At 44.8% G+C, this 27,500-nt stretch overlaps 3 protein-coding genes across 8 annotated transcripts in view; 2 read left to right on the forward strand and 1 right to left on the reverse strand.

Moving 5' to 3' along the window:
- Positions 1-6,994, forward strand: part of itga2b (integrin, alpha 2b) — a 22,334-nt gene extending 15,340 nt beyond the window's left edge. For 3 of the 4 annotated variants that reach the window (XM_076753052.1, XM_076753051.1, XM_076753054.1), the window contains 15 exons: positions 1,136-1,191; positions 1,290-1,441; positions 1,552-1,665; positions 2,298-2,365; positions 2,988-3,123; positions 3,210-3,302; positions 3,754-3,833; positions 3,922-4,002; positions 4,085-4,190; positions 4,637-4,792; positions 4,894-4,980; positions 5,116-5,235; positions 5,400-5,501; positions 6,077-6,199; positions 6,377-6,992. In XM_076753052.1, coding sequence (XP_076609167.1) covers positions 1,136-1,191; positions 1,290-1,441; positions 1,552-1,665; positions 2,298-2,365; positions 2,988-3,123; positions 3,210-3,302; positions 3,754-3,833; positions 3,922-4,002; positions 4,085-4,190; positions 4,637-4,792; positions 4,894-4,980; positions 5,116-5,235; positions 5,400-5,501; positions 6,077-6,199; positions 6,377-6,469 — 1,567 coding nt within the window. In that variant the 3' untranslated portion in view covers positions 6,470-6,992. Of the gene's footprint in view, positions 1-1,135; positions 1,192-1,289; positions 1,442-1,551; positions 1,666-2,297; positions 2,366-2,987; positions 3,124-3,209; positions 3,303-3,753; positions 3,834-3,921; positions 4,003-4,084; positions 4,191-4,636; positions 4,793-4,893; positions 4,981-5,115; positions 5,236-5,399; positions 5,502-6,076; positions 6,200-6,376 lie in introns of all 4 variants that reach the window. The other variant, XM_076753055.1, reaches the window with a different exon arrangement.
- A 627-nt stretch (positions 6,995-7,621) lies between these two features.
- syngr1a (synaptogyrin 1a) lies at positions 7,622-13,895 on the forward strand. Of its 3 annotated transcripts, none has more exons than XM_076753517.1 (4): positions 7,622-8,091; positions 9,531-9,768; positions 9,848-9,993; positions 13,648-13,895. In XM_076753517.1, exons 1-4 carry the CDS (start codon positions 8,008-8,010, stop codon positions 13,771-13,773), a joined length of 594 nt encoding a protein of 197 aa, XP_076609632.1. In that variant the 5' UTR covers positions 7,622-8,007; the 3' UTR covers positions 13,774-13,895. The 3 variants fall into 3 exon arrangements, with proteins under 3 accessions (XP_076609632.1, XP_076609633.1, XP_076609630.1); XM_076753518.1 differs by lacking the exon at positions 13,648-13,895 and adding an exon at positions 11,423-12,039 and having other exon boundaries at positions 7,628-8,109; XM_076753515.1 differs by having other exon boundaries at positions 7,630-8,109; positions 13,648-13,894.
- Positions 13,896-25,132: 11,237 nt separating this feature from the next.
- The window catches only part of LOC143334380 (interferon a3-like), a 2,606-nt gene continuing 238 nt past the window's right edge, over positions 25,133-27,500 (reverse strand). The window contains exons 2-5 of the mRNA XM_076753158.1: positions 26,619-26,693; positions 25,938-26,090; positions 25,435-25,512; positions 25,133-25,346 (exon numbers count right to left, since the gene is read on the reverse strand). Coding sequence (XP_076609273.1) covers positions 25,206-25,346; positions 25,435-25,512; positions 25,938-26,090; positions 26,619-26,693 — 447 coding nt within the window. The 3' untranslated portion in view covers positions 25,133-25,205. The remainder of the gene's footprint in view (positions 25,347-25,434; positions 25,513-25,937; positions 26,091-26,618; positions 26,694-27,500) is intronic.

Consider the following 27,500-nt stretch of genomic DNA (forward strand, 5'->3'; position numbering starts at 1 on the left):
ACGTTCTGAGGTGGTCTACAGAGATTATACAGCACTCCAAGGAATCCTGGGATCCTCTGAGGAGAGGAGTTATGTGATTCTTCATCAGCCTCCTGTCTGTCAGGGCTGCCACCTTTTTTTCAATCTTTGAAAGTCTTTCATTTCGTTTCATCAAAGGGCTTTTTGGTTTTTTGTAGCTAACAGGGGTCCTTCACAGCTGACCAAGCGGACTCGGTTCGATTGGGGAGCTGAAAGTCGCAACATTGTTGCATTTATCACTTGTTTCAGTTCTGCTTTCACACTGTGATTTCTAAAGCGCACCGACCTTTCTGAACAGCATCACGTGGTTGAAAGGGGCGCTCATCGATTGGACAAAGCAGGAGGGGAAATCCCTCCCTCCCAGCCTGGAAAAACAACAGTAAACATGGAGCATCGTGTGAAGTTCGTTCGTTTAAAACCCATTCCCCCCTTTTTCTCACTGAACTGTTTAAAATGTCATTGTTTTGTGAGTGGATGTCAGAAGTAGGTTTATGTGGTCATCTGACTCTGATTATAGACAGACGTGGACTATAATCTGTCCACGTCTGTCCTCTCGCCATGTTTGTTTTGGTTTGGAGTGCACGCTGTACTTCCTCTACCCTAGATGCACTGCGAATAGCATCACTACCTACATTTGGTCCTGTGTTTAGTCCGGTGAGCTTTCACACTGCATACGAACCGAACCAGGGTTCACTTGCAAGCGAACCGAGACCCACGTTTTCAGGCGGACCAGAGTTCGCTTGTTTGGTCCGCACCAGAGTTCGGATGAGCTTTCACACCTGCCCAAACGAAGCAAACGAACTCTGGTCTGTTTAAAGCAGACCAAACAGCTCTGGTGTGAAAGCGACCTTAGGCTCCTTTGTAGGGTTCTGGGGTTGTTGATGGAGTTTCATGTTGATTGACAAGAATCCTAAGCCAATTAAAGAGATTCCTAAAAGCTGTTGGGTACTGAATGAGACTGACAGGGGTCCTTGCAGTAGGTCCAGAGTCCATCCTGTGGTCACCAATCTGATCTGCTGGATGGAAAGTGATCTGTGTCTATAAAATGAAAATGTCTTAAATCCAATCTAATCTAATCAATAACGTTTGAAGCAGAAATGTTCTTTCGTCTCCACAGTTTTGTCGTCCAGGTGTGTGTCCAGGTGTCCGGTCACAGAATTCCACAGGAAACAGGTGAACAACAGCTCACAAGTCCGTCCTCGTAAAATCTACATGAAATCTTATTTACGCTCAGGTTGTTGTTTCTGCCTGCACCTGACTGGCTGAGACAGCACTGGCGCTTGAGTTACAGCTGGATAGGATGAAGCAGCCAATGGCAAGACGGACTCTGTTGCTGTCGACCAATCAGCCGCAGGATATGATGAAGCTGATGGTTCAGCAGGAGGTGGGCGTGGCCTGCATCAATCAGACTGCTTATCTGAGGGTAAGTGACAGAAGAAAACACACGAAGAAGAAAATCAGAGTCACACCTGACTGACTGACTGTGTGTGTGTGTGTGTGTGTGTGTGTGTGTGTGTGTGTGTGTGTTTACAGTCTGAAGACAATGTTCGGGATAAGTTGAGTCCAATCTTCATCACTGTCAATATTAGCCTCCTCAACCCTACCCAGCATGCTTTGCTCCACGGACAGACACATGCTGCTGCACAGGTGAGTGGACACACACACACACACACACACACACACACACACACACACACACACACGCACGTTTGTGCAGTTCGGCAGGTGGGAACTGTAACACTCGTGTCAGCCTTGAACCAGTTTCCCATCATCAGAGGGATTAGAGGAAGACGAAACCAGAGATCTCTGGTTTCCAACGTGAGCTGCACCTGACGCCGCAGCTCCGCTCAGACTGGAGGACGATTACAGGAGGGGCTCTTCAGTCATTGCACTCATCTCGCAGGACGTCAGCCCGGCTCTGGTCAGATGTCAGAATCTGGTCCGTGACAGACGAGCAGGCTGTTACACCTGTAATGTTCATCCTCCCTGACAGTCGGAGCTCTGGGCGAGTGCAGCAGGTTCCTTCACTGCAGGTGAACACCTTGTTCACCTGATCTCTGCTGTCTGTGATTCGCCCACATGAAGTCCATCGCTAACTGAACCTTAACCCCAAACAGAACTTAAGCCTGATTCTGAACCTGATCCAGAATCCATGTCTGAACCGTCACATAGTGGAGGACCTCAAACCGGTCTTCACAAACATAGACAGTCATACACACAGCAAAACAAGTGACTCTGTGTGTGTGTGTGTGTGTGTGTGTGTGTGTGTGTGTGCATAGACTAGGATCATTCTGGACTGTGGAGATGACAACATCTGTGTCCCCGACCTGAAGCTGAGAGCTGAGCCGTGAGTCGTCATTAACTGCATCATCAATAAACTTCAACAGTTACAATAAAGATCCCATAAAACCTTTATTTTATATTGAGACTCTACTGTCTGTACTGGACTCTACTGTCTCCACTGGACTCTACTGTCTGTACTGGACTCTACTGTCTCCACTGGACTCTACTGTCTGTACTGGACTCGACTGTCTCCACTGGACTCTACTGTCTGTACTGGACTCTACTGTCTCCACTGGACTCTACTGTCTGTACTGGACTCGACTGTCTCCACTGGACTCGACTGTCTCCACTGGACTCTACTGATTCTAGTGTTTGCACCAATTTAACTGCTGTGTGTGTGTGTGTGTGTGTGTGTGTGTGAATGTGTTCCTCTGTGTGTGTGTGTGTGTGTTTCTGTGTGTGTGTTTCTCTGTGTGTGTTTGTGTGTGTGTGTGTGTTTGTGTGTGTGTTCCTCTGTGTGTGTGAGTGTGTGTTTCTCTGTGTGTGTGTTTCTGTGTATGTGTGTGTGTTTGTGTGTGTGTTCCTGTGTGTGTGTGTGTGTGTGTGTGTGAGTGTGTGTTTCTCTGTGTGTGTGTTTCTGTGTGTGTGTGTGTGTGTGTGTGTGTGTGTGTGTGTGTGTGTGTCAGCCTGTCACACAGCGTGCTGGTTGGTGAGGATCAGTCCGTGTTGTTGTCGGTGTCTGCAGAGAATGACGGTGAGGGAGCGTACGAGACCGAGCTGGTCGTCCAAATCCCAGAACACACACACTTCCAAAGCAGCCAGGTGACACACACACACGCACACACGCTCACACACACACATACAAAAAGCACACACAACATTTATTCAGCTGTCTTTGTGGTCTGCAGGGCGTTAACAGACTGGTGTGTGTCCAGAGGAAAGACAATCAGACTGTCATGGTGACCTGTGACCTCGGCAACCCCATGACACACGGACACACAGTAACACACACACACGCACACATATACACAAACACAAACGCACACCGTAACAAACACACACACACAAACACACACATACACACTGACACACGCACATATACACAACAACATGCACATACACAAACACACACATACATAGTAACACAAGCACACCCGCACACACACACATATACATGCACACACACAGACACAGAGGGGTGGCTGCAGCTCAGGAGGTCGGTGGTTCGATCCCTCGAGTCCACACACCGAAGTGTCCTTGGGCAAAATACTGAACCCCAAAGCTGCCCCGATGCTGCGTCATCGGTGTGTGTGTGTGTGTGTGTGTGTATGTCACTTTGAATAAAAGCAAAGTACACACAGTAACACACATCTCCTGTCTGTCTCTTCGTCTGTCTCTCTCTCTGTCTGGTTCTCTCTCTGTCTCTCTCTGACTGTCTGTGTCTCTGTCCAGCTGCAGACAGGCCTTGTGTTCAGTGTCGGTCGTCTGGAGGACGTGGAGCATCACATTACCTTTGTCCTCAGGATCAGGAGGTGCTGTCTCTCACCTGTCTCTGACTTTACGTTTAGCTTAGCTCTTGTTTGACCTGTCCATCCACTTGTCCGTCTGTCCGTCTCCCAGTAAGAACTCGGTGAATCCCAACAGTAACGAGGTGACGGTGGAGGTTCAGGTGAAGGCTGAGGCCACACTGGAGATCAGAGGGTAAAGCGAGCTCGTCTTAGATCTTCGTTGAACATCAGAGTCTGTCCACACACCCAACATGATGACTTCTTTGTCTTTCTAGAGGCTCCTCCCCTCCAGAAATTGTCCTGCCCCTCCCTGACTGGCAGCCTGCAATGCATCCTGGGAGTTTAGAGGAAGTGGGTCCACTGGTAGAACACGTTTATGAGGTGAGGCAGGTTCTTCAGGTAACTCCTGGTTCCAGGTGAGGGGTCTGGTTCAGTCACCTCTATGAATCTGAACCTTCCAGCCGTAGCAATCTCGCTCAGATTCGGGATAGTCCTGCGACCAGGTCTGAGCGCCGAGGGTCCAGGTTTATATCCACGAAGCCCGGTCAGGCTCAGCCCAAAGAACCACCCCCAGGTGGGCCCATGAACCGAGAGGTCAGGTGTGCTGTCTGGTGGTCAGTAAAGCTGCTAACCTTTGTGTGCTGGACCCAGACTGAAGACCAGTTCTCGACACGTATGGCTGGACGGTTCAGTTCTGCAGATGTGCTCCGGATCCAGAATCCTGAGTCGAGCCTGGACTTTTTTCTGGAGATATTCACTCTGACTGATAATATTGATAATACTGATAATACTGATGACCCGGTGATATTGATCATATTGGTGTGTAGTTGAGGAACCAGGGTCCCAGTGCGGTCAACGCCCGACTGACGGTGGACTTCCCCTCCACCTGGCAACATCACTTCCTGCTCTACATATTCTCCAACGCCTCTGAAGAATCACTGAGCTGCCGAACCCTGAACGCATCACAGATAGACCCATTCAAGGTCCAAAACCCGTCTGTCTCTCTGATCTCTGTGTCTTTCTGTGACTTGTCTGTCTCTCTCTCTGGCCTGTCTCAGTCTCTGACCTGTCTGTCTCTCTGCAGCTGCTGGGTGACTCGTCCAGTGTTCCTGTAGTGTCTCCGTTGATCCAGCAGGAGGAGACAAACTCAGACAGTCAAACTGTCCATGTGGTAAATGAGCAGAATGACTTTAACGCACAAGATGTTTCATCAAGTCACCGAATTACACCATCCAACATGTTTACCATGATGATCTGTGTGTGTGTGTGTGTGTGTGTGTGTGTGTGTGTGTGTGTGGGCGTCTAGAACTGTAGCAGCAGTGAGTCAGGGTGTGTCAGGTTTGTGTGTGATGTCACAGCGTTGGGGCGTGGCCTCAGTGCTGTCATTCGAATCTCCGCCAGACTGTGGACACACACACTTACACAGGTACACACACACACACACACACACACACACACACACAGAGTCATGTCTCCATCACTTTTGGTGACATTACATAGACATTCATTCATTTCCTGACTAAGTGTAACCTTAACCTTACCTTAACCTTAAACTTACCTTAACCTTTACCTGACCTTGCTGCTTTCTAGACTCCCTACCTGAACTATGACCTTGTATCCTCCGCCTCCTATGATGTCATCAATGCATCATCAAAGGTCCAACCGCTGCAGCTGCCAAGTGGACACACACAGGTACACACACACACACACACACACACACACACATTAGACATTAGACATACTTTGATTAATCACAACACACACATGCTACAGGGGGAGACTGCACACACGCCATGCTTAGTGAAATCTCTGCATTTGACCCATCCTGGAAGTCCTTCCTCCGCGGCAGACCAGGAGCGGTGGGCTGCCAGCCGACAGCGGCGCCCGGGGACCCAGTTCTTTTGTCACCATTGGTCAGGTGATCTTCTTGCATGTTTTTAGTGGGGGTATTTTTTTAATACCCCAGGTGAACACGGGGAGAACACGCAAACTCCACACAGAAAGGCCTCTCCTTAAAGGACAGCAGGCACCGAAGGCATGGTGGAAGACACGTCCCCAGCGCCCACAGCGCCCCAGGCGGGAATCGAACCCGGGACAGTGTTACCACTGTTCCACCGTTACATCCCCAAATCCTACAAAAATGAGTGAAGCTCTGTTTTATATTCAGTTGCTAAATACTCTGTATGTGTGTGTGTGTGTGTGTGTGTGTGTGTGTGTGTGTGTGTGTGCGTGTGTTTGTGTGTGTGTGTGTGTGTGTGTGCATGTAGACTCAACTCAGTGTGTTGTGGCGTCCTCCTGATGGAGAGAAAGACGTTCCTGTTGGTTACATCATCCTGTCAATCATCTGTGGACTCCTGCTTCTGAGTATGCTCTGTTTCATCTTCTGGAAGGTAATAATCAATACATGTATTGATCAGTCAGTTAGTGGGTCAGATCAGAAACGCCTTGATTTATTTTATCTTTATTCCTCCAAAAGCTTACAAACTGTTCATAAGTTCAAACCCTCATCACACATGTCTGTGTGTGTGTGTGTGTGTGTGTGTGTGTGTGTGTGTGTGTGTGTGTAGATGGGTTTCTTTAAGCGTACTCGCCCCCCAACTGACGATGATGATTATAATGAAGAGCAGCGGCTGGCTGAGGAGGATGACACAACTCAATAACACACACACACACACACACACACACACACACACACACCTGTGTCACCTGTCTGATGTCCCTCATGTTGTGTTTTTTTGTTCATCACACTTATAGATGACTGATAGCGATCAATAATACTATAGTGCAGTCAGGAAGAGTTCACCTCTGTGTGTTCACCTGTGTGTGTAAGTTCACCTGTAGCTGTACGGTGTGATCTGATTGGCTCTCAGGCACATGTGATGTCATGTTTCACATTCTTTAATGTTTGAATTGATCAGGTGACGTCTGATTGGCTCCTGCTGAACACTGTTCTTCATCACTGATGTAACAGAGTAAACAGCTATGACTGGACGGCGATGATGATGATGATGATGATGATGATGATGATGATGATGATGATGCTTTATGTTCTGGATGATTTTCTCTGAATAAAACTCGTTGTTCACCTCCTCCTCCTCCTCCTCCTCCTCCTTCTTCTTCTGTGGTGTTTCTCATGATCTCTGCTGGGAGTTTAGTTTGTCATCATGAAGCGATCAAACTTTTTTTGCTTCAGCAGAGAAGAAGAAGAAGAAGAAGAAGAAGAAGAAGGTGAAAACACGAGTTTAACGTCTGAGCAATGCAGCAGAGAGACGCAACATCGCAGCCTGATGACAATCAATACGTCTGAACTTGCGGTCAATCAAAAAGATCAATGAAGCACGAACATTCAGACAAAAGAATCTGATTTCAGTAAATCTGCTGATTCAACAAACGATGAAGGTCAAATTTCACCAAGAAATGTTTTCAGCAAAAACAGAAACAAAATCAAATCAATGAAACAAATGAAGCTTTTAAAAAGTGATTTCAACAAGTTTGACTCACACACACTCACACACACACACACACACACACACACACATACACACATACATACACACACATACACACACAAAGGAGGAGTCACTGAGGAGGAGTCAGTTTACGTTCTGATGCCCTGAGATTTGATTTCAAAGAAGAAGAATTAAAGACAGGAAGTGACGAAGAATGCAGGAGGTGCTCCCTGAGTGGAGCCTCTCAGGGAGCACCTCCATCACTGTGATTGGAGCGCTCTAACCCCATCAACATGATGGAAAAAAGAAAAAAACAAAAGCATGTGATTGGTGGAGCTGGCTGGAGGCGGATCACAGCCTGTAAGACCAAGTCCAGGGTGAAGTAAATCCTGTGACATCTCGGTGGGGATGAGGAGGCTTAAAGCAGATTACAGTTTATAACGGCAGCAGCAGCAGCAGAAGAAGAGAGCACACAGACCAGTACAGGAACAGAGAGTAACCAGGACCAGCCAACTAGAATAACTGGATCAAAACGGACCAAACTGGACCAAACTGGGTCAAACTGGAACAACAAGGACCACACTTGATCAACTGGCCTAACTGGACTGGGATCAGCTTGCCAGAGTAGAATCCATCTGCACTGAGCTGGGAGCTGGAAGTGGAGGGTTAAAGTAGGCTGAGCTGGGCTGAACTGGACCTTGCTGGTCTGTGCTGGTCTGAACAGGTGTGGGGAGCAGGAAGTGGTCTGGATGGACGGTTTCCAGGCATACGGGGCAGGGAAGGCGGGCGGAGCTTTCGACCCACTGACCTTCATCAGACAGCCTCAGACTGTGGTGAGGATCCTCTGCTGGGTGAGTCTGGGGATGTAATGATGATGTAATGATGATGTCACACCTCAGGGGTCATACCGGTGTGAATAAATGGATAACAGTCACAAACGGGCCGCGTCCTCTAGCTGGACTCACCTGACAGGTCACACAGGTGAGGGTTAGGTTAGGTCACACAAGTGTCTTGGGTGACGACTAGCAAAGTTAGCTGCTGAGCTAACCGCTAACATGATAGCTGGCTGAGCTACTGCTAACCAGTGACTCACTGTGTTTGGTTACCCGGTTGGTTCAGGTGGGTTTAGAGTAATTACTGGTTTGTTTGGTCATTCCGCTCAGTGCCTGTAAGTTTACATTAGTTTCTGCTTCGACTCATTTGCTTTGATTTGAGGCTCCTGTTAGTTAGCTCTGGTTCAGCTGAGGTTAGTTCATGTGTGGTTTGTTCAGGTTGGTTAATGTGTGTTACTCAGTTCAGGGTCTGGTTTGGTTTAGTGAATGTATTTTGTCCTGTTTGTGGTTTAGTTCATGCTGGTTTATAGTGTAACCAGTGTAATGTGTGTTGATTCAGTGTGGGGTTTAGTTAAGCTGAGGTTAGTTACTGTCTGTTACTCTGTGCGTGTGTGTGTGTGTGTGTGTGTGTGTGTTGGTCATGAGACTGGTGTTAACATTCCTGAGGTTCAACACAAGACTCCTCAAACAAAACCTCAGTGTTGAACACTGCTGCTCTGATTGGACGATTCGACCCATGAACACACACTTTGTCACGCCAGCTCGCTCACACACTCCCGTAAAAATCCTTCTATGATTTCTGGTTTGTGTCCATTCAACTGTTTGATCATTTTGCTGAACTGTATTGATTTATACTATTTTTACTGTTCAGGTGTTTCTGTTATTTTGTCCACTGATCAGACCTGTTTCTGAACAGACCTGGATCATCTACAAGCAGCTTGTGTGAAGCACTGATTCCTACTTAAAGATGAAAGTTAAGGTCAAAACTGTACATTTATTAAAAACATGAAGCATCACAATCTTTCAGTGAAAAGCAACTTCAAACATGAGTGAAATATTTTTTAATATTTATTTATTGATGAGCAGCAGTTCATGCCAGAGACTGAAATGTAAAGAAGAAGGAGAGGAAGAGGACTCCTGATGGTCATCTTCGTACGTTTGGTTTAGTGTCACTTTAATGAATTTAGTGTTTTTATGATTATATTTCAAAGACGAAATCCTGATCACAAGGAAGCATTTCGTTTGGACTGTTTTTTTCAGGCTTCTGTGGAAAAAGTGCTGCTTGTTAAAGGGTTAAATGGCAATCTGTCTGCACATGTGAGGGGAGTCCTAATGTGGACACCTGAGAGTCTACAGCTCCATGTTAGCATCTAGCTTCTACTACTGAGAATGAAAGTGTCTGTTAGCATTGAGCTAGCTGCTTTCTCCTCTGATTTCAGCTCTTCTCCATCGTGATCCTTGGCTGCGTCGCTAATGAGGGTTACGTTAACCGTCCTGAAGAGGTTGAGGAGTTCTGCATCTTCAACCGTAACCAGAATGCCTGCAACTATGCTGTCTCGATGGGAACACTGTGCTTCCTCTGCAGCACCGGTTTCCTGGCGCTGGACAGTTACTTTCCTCAGATCACTGGTGTGAAGGACAGGAAGAAGGCCGTCATGGCTGACATTGGAGTGTCCGGTGAGAGTCCGCTGCTCTGGTTCTGTCATCTTTACCTGCCGCTGTGTGTCGTAATCATGTGTAACTTTTGTCTCTGCAGCTCTCTGGTCTGTGGTCTGGTTCGTGGGGTTCTGTTTTCTGGCCAATCAGTGGCAGGTTTCTAAAGAAGAAGACAACCCTCTGAACGAAGGAGCCGATGCTGCCAGAGCCACCATCATCTTCTCCTTCTTCTCTGTCTTCACCTGGGTATGTACCTGCACTACACCACCTGACAGCCTCTACTAACAAAAAAGTACCTTCTAGGCTGACAAACCTGCGAAACACTTGTTCTCCGTGTCTCTAAATGTCAATAGTTTCCTGTATGTTTCTCTTAAAGAGGTCTAGAGGTTGTACTCCTTAACCAGGTTTGGAACTGTTTACTATAAATGCATCATGCAGCTGGTGGACCACCTCATGCAGATGGGGCGGCTGTGGCTCAGGAGGTAGTGCGGCCACTAGTCAGGAGGTTGGTGGTTCGATCCCTGACCTCGGCAGTCCACAAAGAACAAAACAAACTGCCCCCGATGCTGCACCATCAGTGTGTGAATTCATATGTACATTGCTTTGGAATAAAGTGTCTGCCAAATGACTGATTGTACCACCGATGGCCCACCGATTGTAAATTTTGTGATAACTGACCTTTACTGCAGTCAGGTATGATCAAGGACGAGGAACAGATGCATGCATACATACATACCACCATCACTAAATATGTGCCTGTGGTATTCCTTCTTTCTCGGACCATTAAACACTCCAACTGGTGGGTGACGTTTGTCACATGCATTTCCTGTTTCATTTTCTAGTAACTGTCCTTCATGCATTCCATGCATTTTTACTTCCTGTCATTGTTCGGCTTCCCGCCATTTTTACGATCACCTGTTGTCGATTATCCAATCAGACCTCTCAGCCTGGCGGTCCTCGCTGTCTGCTGTGAGCTCAGACCAGACTTCTGTACATTTCTGTGAGATCTCTGAGGCGCTCTGAGTTCTGGTCGTGACGCTCGCAGACAAACTCTGGTTTGTGTGGCAGAGGCAGACTGTAGGACGCGGTGGAGCGTCGTGGTGTCGGTGAGCTCTCGTAGGGATTCAGATGCTGGAGTTTAATGGAACACAGTGGAGCTGAAGACCGAAGAACAAGCTGCTGGAGTTCAGCTGAACACACTTTAAATGTTCTGGAGACCAAAGGAAGTTTGGAACATGAAGCTCATTCAAGGAACTTTCCAAGAAGAACAGAGAACGAAGCCTCGTGTTGGTTCTATGTTAAAAACAAACTTTAACATGTAGAGAACATTCAGGGCAAACGTTCAGGTAACCGTCCTGGAACCTTCAGCTAACCTTCAAAAATGTTCAGGGAACGCAACAATAATGTTGTTTTTGCATCTAGAGAACATTGTGAAGGAACCTTCAAGAAATGTTCCCACAACCAAAAACTAATGTTCCCAGAACGTTTGCAGCTCGGTGACAACAACAACAATACTAACAAGTACGAGTTTAACATGTGAAGCTTCTGAACTTTGAACGTGTGCCATATGTAACATACGTGACGTTGTTTTCTTCTGTCTGTCTGCATTATTGTGTGTGTGTGTGTGTGTGTGTGTGTGTGTGTGTGTGTTTAATTGTGTGTGATGTGTTTGCAGGGAGGTCTCACTCTGCTGTCACTGGAGCGTCTGAAGAGAGTCTCATTTGAAGAAGAATACAACAAACTGTTCAGCCCACCACTCGCCTGAAGCGCACACACACACACGCACACACACACACACACACACACACACACACACACGCACACACGCACACACAGACACACACGCACAGACACACGCACAGACACACACACACACGCACACGCACACACACACGCACGCACACACACACACACACACGCACACACAGACACACACGCACAGACACACACGCACACACACACGCACACGCACACACACACGCACGCACACACACAGACACACACACACACACACACACACACGCACACGCACACACGCACGCACGCACACACACACACACACACACACACACACACACACACACACACACTTCCTAACTTTACTTCTCTCCATCAGTCAATCAGAGAGGAATCTTCCTGTGGTTGCTGCTTCCTCGTCAGCAGTCTGGACCCTCATTGGCTGCTTTAAGTGCCTGTCATCCAAAGTGCCTTCCTGTTGCCATGGTGACAGAATGACATTTTCTTCCTCAGATGTGCTGAAGCTGATTTATAAACTTCAAACTATAAACTTGACGCTGTGTTGTTGTTATTGTTAATTTCAGTGATGTCATGATGTGAAGATTCTGTCACGTGTTCTGATTGGTGACAATGATGCGATGGTGTGTGATGAAGATTAAAGTTACAGACTCTTGAATATGAAGAGTTAATGGACTCCGCTGCACATATCAGTTTATATATCCACATGAAAACCGTCTCTGTGACACACACATGATCATAACATGAGCATTAAGCTTCTCTCACTTCTTCTTTTCATTCAATGTTTCATGTTTAAATTCATTTTGAGGAAGACGTCGTGATTGTTTGTCTGTCAGGAAACTGATGAGTGAGACAGATTTTATTAAACAGGAAACCCATTTGAGGCTCACTGTTGCCTGCTTCATTGATGTCGTTACACAGAATTACAGGAAGTGGGTTGAGATGCCTGCTGGCCCAAATAAAACACAGCGAAGACGGAAAACACAAGTCAAAGTTTTAGCACACAGGCTGAAACACTCACAGCGCGTCCTTTCACATTTAAAGCGCACTTCAACTCAATAGCTATGTTTTTAAGAGAGTAAGAAATGACGAGCACTCGTCTTCATTGTGCTTCTGATATTAAAATAAGTAAATAAACAGCCAGATGTTAGTGACCAACGCTCTCAGTTTCTTCTTCTGCAGCTGAAAACTGTCAGTTCATGTCTGCGGTAAATATACTTGAAGCGTAAACATGCATCATCTCAAATGTGATGACATCACTTTAATGTGATAAGAATTCAGGCTTCAGGAAGCACAAAACTGCAGCTACACACATCGACACTGTGAGGTCAAAAATCTACTGCGGTCATGATTTAACGAAGGAAACAATAAAACGGAGTAAATCTAACTGTGCATGTTATCTAATAAAGAGAATAAGAAAGTTCAGCAGAAACAACTGGAAAAACACGGCTAGCCATAGTGAATCTGGGTCCATGTGACAGGTCCTCTGAAGCACGTTGACCTACAGGGGGCGCCAGCTGCATCTTCATGCTCTGGGTCCAGTCTGGGTCAAATCTGAAGCGCCAAGGTGATTGGTGCGAGTGGGCGTGGCCTGTCACATGTTTGATTGATCCTGATGAAACAGCTTCGTGACGATGAAACGAGCGTGTGATTGTCGTTTGTTTGTTTGTATTTATCAGTTTTTGTCGAGCTAAATATTTACCACTCAAAGGGTCCACCAGCGGCTCCGTCAGGCCGCGGGGTGGGCGGGGGCACGTCTCCGCCCGGAGGGTCATCACAAAACTCATAATGTCAGTCTGCCAATGATTCATCCTCCAGATCGATACGTTCAGGATCCATGTTGTTCCACAAACACAAAGATTCACCTTCATTCAGGCTCTTTCATGCTGGAAGCTGAACGTTTGAACACAGAACGCCACGTCATGGTCAGATCTTCTGACATTTTGAATTCGTGCAGTCAAAACTCAAAAATACAACAATGAAACTTTCCAATGTGGTGAAGTTTTCAGTGGAATATTCCTTTAACTCAGCTGTTAGTAAATAACATTTTTTCTTCAGTCACTGTGAGGCTAACGTTTCTTCACTTCGGTGAAGTCAAACACTGTCAATAAAGTTTTATGATTTGAATCATCTGTGTGTCTGCAGGCTGTCCAGTGTCTACTGGCCATCCACAGATTCAAACTGGGAGCTGATTCTGTCATATTCAATCAGGACTACATTGACCCCAATCAACAGGAAGCTCTGGACGAGGCCCCGCCTACAGAGGAGTAGAGAGGTGGGGCTTATAGACTGATGGACACAACAACTCAGACAACAGCAACATGGAGGAACGTTTCATCGCGTAGGACATGTGACACAAAAGCTGTGTCCCAATTCACAACGCCGCGCAAAGCCTGTCCCAATTCGTCCAAATTCGAAGGATCCTCCAAATGCAGCCAACAAATGCGTCCTCCTTTTCCCTGTATTCGAAGGATGCGTCGCTACTATCCTTCACGGCCTCCCATATCCCGATTGTTTTTTTAATAATGGCGACCTGTTGATATGAGGAGCTCAGTTAACAGTTAGTCTTTTTAAAACCCTTCACTTACAAATGTTACAAGCTCGCATGTCAACTAATATCTTATTGTAACTGTGAAGATATTCACATCAGGTCAATTTGTAAGTTGTATAATAGGCTACATTTCGCTCCTCTTACAAGCGATAGGAGCTGTACGAGCGCATCTCTGCACCCCGTACGTGTGTTTTTCCCGGGTTAGGAGGGAAGAAGTTATGACGTTGTGACACAACCAGGAAATGCTCCGAAGGCTAGACCTTCCCATTTAGAGATAGTTGATGCGGCCGACGGAGGATCCTCCGGAGGACCCAGCCTCCGGGGACCGCGTAGGCTGGGTCCTCCGAAGGATGCAGCCGCTGAATTGGGACACAGCTAAAGTTTATGAAATGAAACAGGCCAGTTTCATGACCTGTGATGATGCTCCACCAGGGGGCGTGGTTTGTCCGTCAGCAGCCAATCACAGTCCAGAACACAATTAACCCAGTGTACGCTCCTACACAGACTGGTGGAGTTTATTTAAAAAAAAAAAAAACTAGATTAGCTTGTTAGCAGCAGAAGCTCACTAGCCGACCAGCGCTAGTTTGTTAGCAGTGTTGGTTAAAAAGCCAGTTAGCTAACATTTGACTTTTATGACAGGATGATAACTTTTTATGGATTATAAGGGATGATTAAAATTTTATCTGTGACTCAGGCAATGAGCTATTATTGACTAGCTCTCTAACTAACTTTAGCCACCATTATTATGGCTAATCAGACTGTTACAGTAATTTCTAGCCGATGGAATAGAGCTAACTGTTTTGTTAAGAGAGTCGTTTGGCTAAAACTAGCATTATTTATTATTGTTATTATTGAATTATATGTTTGTTTATTCGCAATTAGGCTACAAGAGACAGAATAAAGTTAGTGCAGCCTTTCTGTTTTCACAATAAAAGCTCCTTCACATTAAAAGTCTGAAAGTGAATGCTAAAATTACAGAAAGTAAATATTTCAGAGAAACTTGAGAAAAGCGTCACTTTTAAAATTAGTCAGTTACAGCGCCATCTAATGTTGGATTAGCACCAAACAATGAAACTTAGACATTTAAAGTCAAAGTCAAAGTCGGCTTCATTTAGTTTAGTTTATTTATTTAATTGGCTAACATTAGCTTTTGACCAAGACTAAGACGATTAAATATACTTTGTGGACAAAGTTGATCTTTAACCACACGAAGACAAACGTTACTTTCTTTTCAGACCTTTGTGTTGTTTTTGTTTCTAACCACGCTCACGTTCATGAACGTTCTGATTGGCTGGGGCGCCCTCATCATCAGTCTGTACCACAGCTGGAACAGATGCAGCGCCTCCTGCTGGTCGGAGGGGGAAACTAATATTAATGACAGTTTGACAAAGAACATGTTTGCCTGTAAAGAACTAACACAGTCGAAGTTCAATGGTGCTGCAGCTGTTTTTCATACTTTTAGCTTGTGGTTTGTCTGATAATGAAGTCAATAAAAGTCTGTTGTCTGTGTGCTTTAAATTCTTTTTAGACTTTCTACGTTGGACGTAATGGTATGTACCTCGGAGCCAGAGGTACAGACATGGACAGCAGAACAAAAGAAGGACTTTAGTAAATCTACATGAACAAACACTGAAAACACACTTCAGATCTTTATTATCCCACAAGAGAAACTCCTGTATCAACTTAAAAAAACACAGCAGAGTGCATTAAATATGATGCTGCTCAACACAGTTAATACCAATAATGCTCAACACAATAAAAGAAGTTAAAAACAGCGACAATAAGAAGGAAGGCGAGATGAGGTGAAGGGGTCGACCTCCAAACAGACCAGTTTCTTTATTTCCGAGATGAGTTAACATCAGCATCTAACACGTTCACGTCCACATTGAAATCAAAGACAGAGGGCTGTAAAATAATCAGTATTATGAAAACTTTCAGCGGTGAAACAAACGTCCCACTTCAATGCCGTGAAGCGTCTGTTTGACTCACTTTAAAGGTCCAGTGTGATTTAGTGGCATCTAGTGGTGAGGCTGCAGACTGCAACCAGCCAGAACACCTTCGCCTCAGCCTCTAACAGAAACATAAAGTCTCTGTAAAATCAGTGTTTGGTTTGTCCTTTCTGGGCTCCTGTAGAAACATGACAGCGCAACATGGTGGAAGAGGAGCTGCTTCCTCTGAGGAAATAAAGACTCATTTTCAGGCAACAACAACACAATGATTCTGATTTTCTGGTCATTTCTACACTGATGAAGATTTTATTGGCTTTCTGCTGATGTGCTGTGAATCCTCGCTCTCAACGTTTCATCGTGACGTTCTTCAGTTTGTTGATTCTGTTCAGAGACGATGAATCTCAATGTGCTGACGGATCTGCTTATTCACCTCTTTGTGACTCGACTCGACAGGAATGAATGAGCACGTGAAGAATGTGTTGGCTTTGCATTCCTGATGGATTCACTGTCGCTGTGCATGAGTCAGAGATGAACCGCCAGGCGCCGTCTTCACCGTCTGAACGCGTCTGAAGGGAAAGTGAAAGTCAGATGTTTGACTCTTCAGTCATCAAACATCATGTCGTTCAGTTTGTTTAAAGCCACACAAACTGAACTCACCTTCATCTTCAGCCTCTGAGTGAGGAAGACGCTTGGTGCTCACCTTCCTCTTACCTGTGTGACTCACCTGCGTTCATCCTGCTGACTGCTTCGCTCCAACTGTTGTTTATGTGTCAATAAAGAACTGGAGCAGAGTTGTCGGCCTTGTTGACGACAAAGAGGAAACTTTTCTGTTTGGTCTCGATCGACTCAGCTGTTGTATGTTTGCATGTAATCTGGTTACCATGGCGATCTGTCCAGGTTAAAAGCCATGCGGACTGATACGCACATAAATGACATGAGAGTCAGACATGTTGGAATCTGACTGCTGGGTTTCACCACAGTCTGACTCTCTTTTAATAAGGAGCCTTAAATAGACACTAAATGAGTCGGCGTGACTTTATTCATCCTGAGTGTTTATCAGTGAGTCACCGCAGAGCTGACTCAGCATGTTTATTGTGTGTGTGTGCGTGTGTGTGGGTGTGCGTGTGTGTCTCAGAGGAAACATCGAACTGACAGAAACTTTTCTTGATGCTTTAATCTGACTGAAATCAACACAAAGAGAAGAACAGAACTGAAATCAAAAAAGAAAAAACAAATGTTCAATATGTGAAAGTATAAAAATATAAATATCAAAAAATCAAAATTTATCTCAATAAATAAATAAATAATAATAAAAATAATAATAAATAATAAAAATAATATAATATAATATATTATTTATAAAAAATAGATAATAAAATAAATATTGTCCTCTTCTTGTGAGTGGGCGTGGTCTCTTCTCAATGGTGGGCGGGGCCTCCTGTCATCAGTGGGCCTTCCTCCAGGTTAAACAGCTGTGGTGTTTCTGGAGGGCGGACTTTAGGACCCCGAGCAGATCTCTCCTCAGAGCCATCCAACCACAGGCTGCGCTGTCCTGAGCAACACACAGAGAGACCGGCCCCCTCAGTTCTGATTGGTCCACACACTCTGGCAGCCTCAACAAAGTATTTGGTACCTGAACACCTGAACTCAGATCTGATGTGATACCTCAGTCTGAACAGGAGGAAGCGCTGTCTGACAGACCGAAGTCAGTATATGAGACTTAACTTCATATGTGAGACTTAACTTAATATATGAGACTTAATTTAATATGTGAGACTGTTCCTCATCGTTAGTCCAGAATCATTCTGTTCTCTGCCGACGTCACACTCTCTAATCTCATCTGGAAACACAGTTTAGACTTTATTTACAACACCAGCAACAAGACCTCTGAGGAGTTTACCTGCTGCTGAAGAACCGCTGTCACGTTGCTGAAGTAAGGAGATAAAACACCTGAAGCATCAACACTGGACAACTGGAGAGAGAGACAGGTCAGAGAGAGAGAGACAGGAGGGAAAAGGACAGAAAAATACATAAATAACCAAGAGGAGCCCAGGACACCTGCTGTACAGGTGAGAGACAGACAGGTGTACAGACAGACAGGTGTACAGACAGACAGACAGACAGACAGGTGTGCAGACAGACAGATACGGACAGACATGTGTACAGACGGACAGGTGTACAGACACACAGACAGGTGTACAGACAGACAGACAGGTGTGCAGACAGACAGATACGGACAGACATGTGTACAGATGGACAGGTGTACAGACACACAGACAGGTGTGCAGACAGACAGGTACTCACACAGCTTCCCTCTTCCAGCAGTCGGTTCTGCAGGTTTTGGAAGTCCTCGAGTTTCTTATCATCCCAGGTAACTCCACCCTCTCCAACAGGTAACTCATGGTCATCGAACATTAGTCCCGCCTCCCGCAGTGACTCATACACCACCCATAATGCTTGCCGGCACTGCAGGGAACCAATCAGAGATCAGTGTTTGAAACAAGCAGGTTTGAGAATAAAAGCAGCTCTATGATTCGCTGAGAGGCTCGATGAGGCCAGAGGATTACCTTAGGGTGACTGGCTGTGGCAGCAGGGAAGGCAGAGTCTGGAAAGGAAATGTTGGCATTGTATGGCAGGCAGTGGACAGGAAATGCCCCCCCCTACAGGACAGACAGGAAACAGTTGAACCATTATAAGCTATAATGCTAAGCTACATGTAGAAAGATACTGACAAACCTACCAGCAGCTAATGCTAAGCTACATGTAGAAAGATACTGACAAACCTAACAGCAGCTAATGCTAAGCTACATGTAGAAAGATACTGACAAACCTAACAGCAGCTAATGCTAAGCTACATGTAGAAAGATACTGACAAGCCTAACAGCAGCTAATGCTAAGCTACATGTAGAAAGATACTGACAAACCTAACAGCAGCTAATGCTAAGCTACATGTAGAAAGATACTGACAAACCTAACAGCAGCTAATGCTAAGCTACATGTAGAAAGATACTGACAAGCCTAACAGCAGCTAATGCTAAGCTACATGTAGAAAGATACTGACAAACCTAACAGCAGCTAATGCTAAGCTACATGTAGAAAGATACTGACAAACCTACCAGCAGCTAATGCTAAGCTACATGTAGAAAGATACTGACAAACCTAACAGCAGCTAATGCTAAGCTACATGTAGAAAGATACTGACAAACCTACCAGCAGCTGATGCTAAGCTACTTTCCGAAGAAAGTGAACATGATTGCTGTTGATAATCTTCAGTCGTTAAAAAGCTGAGAGGAGTTGAAGCGTAAGCACTGAATAAAGCTGAAGTGTTAGATGTTTGTCAGATATAAAACTGTCAGTTGAAGGAAAAATGGTGTCACCTGACGACAGGTGAGAGCAGTTTAAGAGTTCAATGACATATCGGTGAGAAAAGTGTCATCGTAGAAATTCCCATAAAGACGGTGGAAGTGTGTGAACAGCTGACACCTCAGGTGACGTGGATGTACTCAGACAGTCGAAGTGTTATGAGTACGCACTAAAAACACTTGAATTTGCAGCTGAAGAGTGAAACTGATGTGAAAAGTTTGCTGTCAGTTGATGTGGAGCGCTGAAAGCAGTTGAGTCATTGTTTGGTGGAAATGGAGGCGAAATAAGAGTCAACATTTCCAAAGTGAAGTCAGTGGAAGTGCAGTCACGCTTAAGAGCGTTATTTTATAAGAGCACTGACAGCGGTCAAAGGGTGACAGCATTCTGTTAAAGGTCAAAGGTCATACCAGGTCTCTGAGCAGGTGGTGAGCCGACAGGACCAGTTCTCCCTGCAGCCGGCAGGTCGGCACGCCGACCGCCATCAGCTGGAGGCTGCAGACCTGTAGGAGGACAAGTAGGACTGAAGACAGCATCATGGTTCTGGTTTTGATGGTCCTGGTCAAGACGGTTTTTGTTTCAGCTGATCTTTAGCAGGTTCCTCGGGCGGTTGTGGTCCTGGAACTGGTCTGGTCTGAATCGGACTGAGATGCTTCAGGTGTGCTCTCTGTGCCGGCAGCCTCAGGTAGATTCAGGTAATCTGGAACAAAGAGCAGCAGATTGGCAGGCTGTCAGGACCGATTAGCCAATCAGAGGCGGTCTACCTGCGTGAGTCACGAAACCACACGGAGTCTGATCCAAACCTCAGCAGCAGAGACCTGGACCAGTGCGTGTCTGGTCCACCAGGTGAGTCACTGCAGGTTCATTCAGGTAAACAATCGTTTCCACAAGGAGTGAAGAAACGTTCTTAAAGTTCACCAAAACCTGATCAGCTGGTCCAAAGTTCAACGTCCATCACTTCAGGACAAGAGTGAGGCTTTGAAAACCTTCACTTATTTTCTCTTGTCTTTTTTTCTCATATTGTCTTATTTCTTATCTTATCTTATCTTATCTTATTTGTTGTTGCTGAGTGTTTCTGAATGAATCAGTGAGTTTTGACTGACAGCTCGGCTGTGACTCACAGGATATCTCTTCCTCTGGATTCAGAGACCACAGAAATATCAGAGCAGAAACCCTGAAACACAACTTTGAGTTCAGAGCTCGAACACACCACATGAACCGGCACTGTTTGAACAGTGAGGCGTTCACTGAGCATAGGACAAAAAGAGAACGAGCGACACAATCGGTTTGTGCTGTTTTTTATCTCTTTGTGAGAAACCAAATAAATAATCAAAGTCAACCCTAACCCTAACAGCCCTGTTCAACACGACCGGAGTGCGTTAATCAATCAATCAGTCCATCAAGCCACAACTTGTACACTTCCTAACAGCGTTTCTATTGGCCAACATCAGCCGAGTGGAGCTGCGGGGCCATCGCGGCGGCTGAAGCTCAAAGTGTGGTTAAATTTGAAATTTAAAGTTGAAATTTCGTAAGCGAAGCCGACGGCTCACAGTGGCTGTTTGTCTAAATAACACAACAAGACTTCCTGTTAGTAAGAGTTCCAGGTCGATGGCGGTCAGATGCATCGAGCGTCAGAGATGCTGAGATGGAAATATCTGTCAGAGTAAAACAAAGTTAGGTTTCATTTCAGAGAGAAGGAATAAAGTGACACTCGATACGAACATCGATGTGAAGCTCCACTTCAGCGCTGATGAAAACGAGTCAAAGCGAGAAGCCGTTTGTGAGTCAAACTGCTTCGAACCAGGACTCGGCTCTGATTTCTGAGCTGTTGGTCGGCTCTGAAAGGAAACCGCAGCCTGCCATTCGTCAGCGTTTCTATTAGTCGTGTTCACGCTGACAAATATTTCCACCTCTGGTTCCACGCTCGATGTTTCTGACCGCCGTGGACGAGGAAACTGGAGACGTGGAAACCCTGTTACGTTATTCTGACAAACGGTAACTGTCGTCATCGAGCTTTACGTTTGACATGTTTATATGATTACGTGTGAAAACTTCAGAGTTAAACTTTACAAAGTTCTGAAATAGTTTCTTTAAACAAAAATGTGAGGTTCAAGTTCAGCTGAGGCTCAGAAAAGGTCAACGAACTTAAATAAGCTTTTAAACCTTTGATGTTGTTTTATGTTGAGTTACGAATTTAACGTGATGGATGAAGTATTTTACATTCTGTACTTCAGTATAAGTGCTATTATCACACTCTAAAAATACTGCATTGACAATGTTACTTCAGTCAGTACGTCAGTACAATGAGGAAAAAGTACTTCAAGTATTAAAGTCAAAGTACTGAGTGCAGTAATGTGTCTCTGTGTCTGTTGTCCTCTTGTCTCCTCTTGAGGTGGAGCTCATTTTAACTCAAACTAATGATTCTTTTCATTCTGGATCAATCTGCTGATCATTTTCTCCATCGATTGATTGATCGATCGTTTGCTTTGGAAACATTGTGCAAATAGTGAGAAATGTGGTCACAATGAACCCAAAGTGACACCTTCTCCATGTTTGTTTGGTCCAACCAACAGTCCAAAGCTCCACATGAGTCCAAACACATTCAGATCATTGAGATCATTGAGAGGAAAAGCAGCAAATCAAACATGTGAGAAGATCAAACATCAGATGATTCCGCAGCAGAGATCAATGAACCATTAAAACAGCAGACGATCAACCATTGATTTAATCCACTGACGGTTTCTACTGAAGGTGAATTTATAACAAAACATCAGATTTTATAAACTGGAGGGAGAACAAAGTACAATATTTCCCTCTGAGATCCAATGGAGTAGAAGTAGAAATACTCAAGTAAAGTAAAGTAAAAGTAACTGAAATGTGTACTTTAGTACTTGCTTTAGGAAAGTTGGACCACTGATCTGAAATTAGTGACACAAACTTAGAAACTATGAAACAGAAATAAGTTTGAAAATATTGTAAAGTTCCGTTTTAAAACTCATCCTGAACAAAAATCACACGTTTGTACATTAATCAAAAACATGAACACATGAACACATTAAACTCACCCAAAGAGTGTCTGCGTGTCAGCGGATGTCCTGGAAGTCTGGGAGGTCCTGCAGGTGGTGAGGGTCCTGGTCTTTGTTGATCTGGTTCTTCTGCGTGTTGTTGTGGTTCTGATGAGCGTCTGGCATGTTGTGGTTTAAATAAAGCCTCATCCTGGGAGGGCAGAAACTGAAACTCCTGTCTTCAAAGCAAATCAAAGCAAAAAATTCTACGAAATTTGGAAATTTCCCTTTTCAACCTCACCCCCCGACCCATCACCCACCACCCCCGCCCATCACCCACCACCCCCGCCCATCACCCACCACCCCCACATACCGTGTGTCAGACATACGTCATAATTAAACATTTAGCTTCAAATCAATAAATCACTGAAAAGACTTCATTTGTCCTTCTGTTTCAAAAACTAAAGCACATGTTCGTTTCAAAATAGAGTCACTGATGAGTGAAGAAGTGGTCTTCACATCCTCATCCTCATCCTCCATGTCCTCAGAGGATTGGACTGATGACTTAACAGTGGTATTGATTGTGATGGATTTTGGGTTAAATTAAGATTAAGATGTTTTCAGATTAGATATTAGTGAGATTTTGATTTAATTCTTACGCAGACCTTTAAATTTCAGTTGAACAGATTAGGGACAAATTAATGGAAACATTCATGGACAGGGTTAAAGGGCTTAAAACTGCTTAAAATGCATAAAATCACAGGTGCTTCGTGCCATAAGAGGAATTTATGTATTTTTTTTTAATGAAGGTGTAAATGTAGAGTCGGGGTGTTGTTACGTTCATGGATTATAACGTATTACAGGTGGATTTATGGATTATGTGTCCAGTTTAAGTGCAGTTTGAACGGATAAAATTAACAAATAAAATGAAAGTCATCACTTTTACCAAGATTGACACATCAGGGCTCTTTAAGGTAAAAATGAAGTGACTTCTTTTATTTGCTCAGTTTGAAGGGTCTCTTTAACAAATCCCGTGAGCAGGTGCTGTAATGAGACTTTAAGGTGCATTCCCTCCGACTGGAGGTCTCAGCATTCCCACATGAGACTCAGGGTCGTTAAGGGTCAAGAGAAGCATCGGGGGGTTCAGGAGACGATTAACGGGACGAGAAGGTAGAAAAATACTGTTTGAATTTCTGATGTGGTTTCTGAACGTTTCTCTTTTTGGGTGAAATACTGAACCTGTTCACGTCTTCAAGTCTCTAACAGCTGTTTGAATGCAGGACAATGACCATATTTCAACCAAAAGCCACCGAGCGTTGAACTGCTGACACCTTGCTGACACACTGAAGCTGTGATGAGGATTCCAGCTGACTGAGCTTCATCAGCGCAGCGGACTGACAGACTGACTGTGAGCTGCGTCATTAACTTCTCAAACTGAAGGTCTGAGAGCTTCGGGACACACAATAATTAGGTTCCATTCTGCATATCTCTATGTTTTCTGTATGAATCAAAGTAAAACCCGTCTGTGTCGTCAGGTTCAGACTCATTCAGGATGCGGTTTAACCTCCAAAATCTTCAGTTTGCATTTACGGAGAACAGCCAACGGAGAGACGAGAGAAAAGAAAGACAGAGCGAAGACTGAGACGGACACGAGGCAGGAAGTTCAGCCTGACTTTACGTTTAGACAGAAAAGAAAGAATGACGGCGAGCAGAGTCGAGGATCTGACTGCGAAAGCAGGAAGGAAACCACGTAACTCCCTCAGAGGGGTTTCTCTACAACTCGAGCTTTGTTTTTTTTCTGAATGACTTTCAGCAGCCGTTTGTAGAGAAATGTGATGAGACAGAGACAGAGGAAAGTCCTCCTCACTCAGTCCTCATTCAGTTTCCACTTCAGGTCACCTCAGCTTTAAGGAAACATAATGAAACCAAAGTCCCTGCAGGCTCATGTCTCATCAGCTGTTTCAGGACTTTTTCCACTGTCCCATCCAACCAAATGATTCAAAGTGTTCACGGCGCATCATTACCACTTCCATCACTGAGTGAAGGTCAAGGACCACATTTTTGACATTTGTGAAATCATATGAATGAAATGTTGCTGTTTGTACATCCAAATATCGTAACGCCGTGGACAGATTGTGTAGTATTCTGTGTTTGGTGTCTTTGTAGTCTTGTTGCACCTCTGAAGTCACTTTGTTTGTCTCTCTGTTGTCATGTTGTGTCTCTTTGTCGTGATGTGTCTCTTTGTTGTCATGTGTGTCTCTTTGTTGTCATGTGTGTCTCTTTGTTGTCATGTTGTGTCTTTTTGTTGTCATGTGTGTCTCTTTGTTGTCATGTTGTGTCTTTTTGTTGTCATGTGTGTCTCTTTGTTGTCATGTGTGTCTCTTTGTTGTCATGATGTGTCTCTTTGTTGTCATGTTGTGTCTCTTTGTTGTTGTTTTGCAGCTCTGATTTTGTTCTGTATCTTTTTGATCTGTTCAGTCTTCCCAGCTTCATGTAGTTAAAGTACAAATACAAAGTACTATCAGCTTTATGTGCTTAAAGTATCAGCAGTAAAAGTATACATGTATTATCAGTTCCATGTGGTCAAAGTATCAGCAGTAAAAGTACACAAGTATTATCAGCTTATTTCCAGCTTCATGTTCAAGTAAAATCAGACTCAGAGTCTGTGAATACAAAACCGTCAGAGTTCAATGAATAAATAAGAAGAGCACTTTGTTCATAAATAGAAAGTCAATAAATAAATAAATAAATAGAATGTGAGTGGAAGCCGGCAGAGTGCGTCTCTCACAGAGAGACAGAACGAATGATGGCGACAGTCAAACTGGTGGATGAGACGCGTCAGTGGTGGCGTTGAGTCGGTGTAGAGCGCCTCCTGCTGCTTTCAGCTGAAGCTCTGATGAAGACCACCAGCAGGTCCAGCTGGTCCAGGTGCAGTTTAGTTGCCTTCCTGATCAGCTCCCAGGACGCAGTACTACCACCCTGTACACACAGAACTACAGTCAGCGCTCCGACTTATACCCAGTGCATACAGAGCTACAGCTTGTACTACTACACTACATGTACTCACAGTGCGGCTCAGCGTACTTCTCTTCAGTCTCCTGTAGTATTTCCCCAGTTTGCTGTCTGCTCGCTTGTTAGTCGACACCTGAAGACAAAGCAAAGGTCAGATGGTTTCGTTTGAAGTTCAGAATGTAAAAGGAAATGAAGTGGATGTGAAATGAAAGATGAAGCTGAAGTTTGATGAAGTTAAAACGTTTGTCGAAGTAAAGCTGCCGAGAGGAGAAGTGTGAGCAGTGAAAGGACCTGACAGGACAGTTGAAGTGGTCAAAAAGAGGGAAGTCTCAGTTGAAGCGTAAGTCCTGAATGATGTCATCTGGCACGTTGGTGGAAGTAGTGTAAGTATTGTGTAGTATCAGTATACTGAAGTAAAAGGCTGGAGTGTCTCCAAGTGTGAGAGCTTTAAAGGACTTCAAGTATCAGCTGAAGTGAAGAGCTGAAAGGAGCTGAAGCATGTCTGTCTGTCTGTCTGTCTGTCTGTCTGTCTGTCTGTCTGTCTGTCTGTCTACTCACACAGCCATTGAGCTCTTCTGTCTGTCTGTGGATGTTCATCAGGAAGTCTTCGGTCTTGACGGTGTCCCAGTTAGCAGAGGACAGGTTGTCATGGTGATAAAGATCAGAAATCAGCTCCAGACTGTCTCTGATGAAAACCAACTGGGACTCTACCTGGAGAGAGAGAGAGAGAGACAGACAGACAGGTGTGAATCCTGGCTTTCTGACTGGCTGAGAGAGCTGATGTCATCATTGTAATGACAGCTGCACTTTGTTTCTATGTTTGTATGTAAATGAGTCCTGAAGCGTGTCGCTGTGAACATGTGAACGATAACGAACGACTGGAGGAGCAGAGGTCACATGAAGGAAGTGTAAGCGCGCTCACTGCTGAGAATCTGCACTTAAAGACTGAAAGAAGCCGAAGCGGCAGCTGAAGACACGTTGAAAGACGATGAAGTTTCAGCTCGAATGAAATCAGGTTCAAGTGTCAGTTAAATGTAAGCGCTGAGAGAAGTTGAAGTGAAAGTGCTGAAGAGCTGCAGACTGATCGCAATGAGTCGAGGTGTCAGGTGAAGAAAGCAGGTGAAGTGTGTGTCGAGGAGCATGAGATGAAAGCAGGTGAAGTGTGTGTCGAGGAGCATGAGATGAAAGCAGGTGATTGTCAGACAGAAAGACGGATGGATTGATGGACGGATGGATTACCTCAGCCTTGTACATGCTTTCGTAGAGTTTGTAAGGAAAGGAAACTGGACTCCTGTCTTTCGTCAGCTCACCGCCCTGAAACATGAAGACAGAACAGACGACGCTTCATTTCACCACATCACACACTTTACAAAGCATTGCCAACTGAAGCGGCTCCACTGCTCTCATTTATCTCCGTTTGTTGCTCATTTTTCTTCAATCTGTCGTAAAAACCGAAGCGGACAAACATTGAATGTTGGTCCTGACCAACACTGAGCTCGCGCAAATACTTTTCTCATCCACAAACATTTTTGAAAGAAGAAAAATGAACAAATGTGACAAAATGGTCCATTTAACATCAAATGTGCGTCCAAATGTCTCCTGAATGGACGTTTGCACACACGTGAACACACACGGCCTGTTTGTAACACCCTGATGCTCAGGGTGAGATTCAGTGCTCTGATCTTTGTCTCGTCCATCTTTGTCCTCACAGAGGACTCAGATGTTTGCTGCTGGTGTAGTTTCTTTCAGCTCCACTAGATGTTACTAATGAGTCACCAGCACCTTTAAAGGGCCACTTGACAGTTTTTAAGTCTTTGTCTGTCAGGACCAACAGTCCCGGGTCCATCAGTCTGTTATTGTCCGCCATCGTTCCTCCGTCCCCACTTTCAGCCTGAAACTTTGTGTCCTCTGCTCGTCCATGACCATGAGGACGATCCAGTTTGAAATATGAGCTCATTTATGGAAATATCTGAAATCTATATGGAGACATGTACAAACTATGTTGTGTTTACGTCAAAGGTTTAATACGCGTCGATATACAGAATATTTATAGTCTGTGACCTCCTGAACAATTATTTGGACGCCCGCAAGGACCTCAAGGACCTTCAAGGACCCCTGATT

This window comes from Chaetodon auriga, chromosome 16, assembly GCF_051107435.1.
Source record: "Chaetodon auriga isolate fChaAug3 chromosome 16, fChaAug3.hap1, whole genome shotgun sequence".
In the NCBI taxonomy this organism is placed as follows: domain Eukaryota; kingdom Metazoa; phylum Chordata; class Actinopteri; order Chaetodontiformes; family Chaetodontidae; genus Chaetodon; species Chaetodon auriga.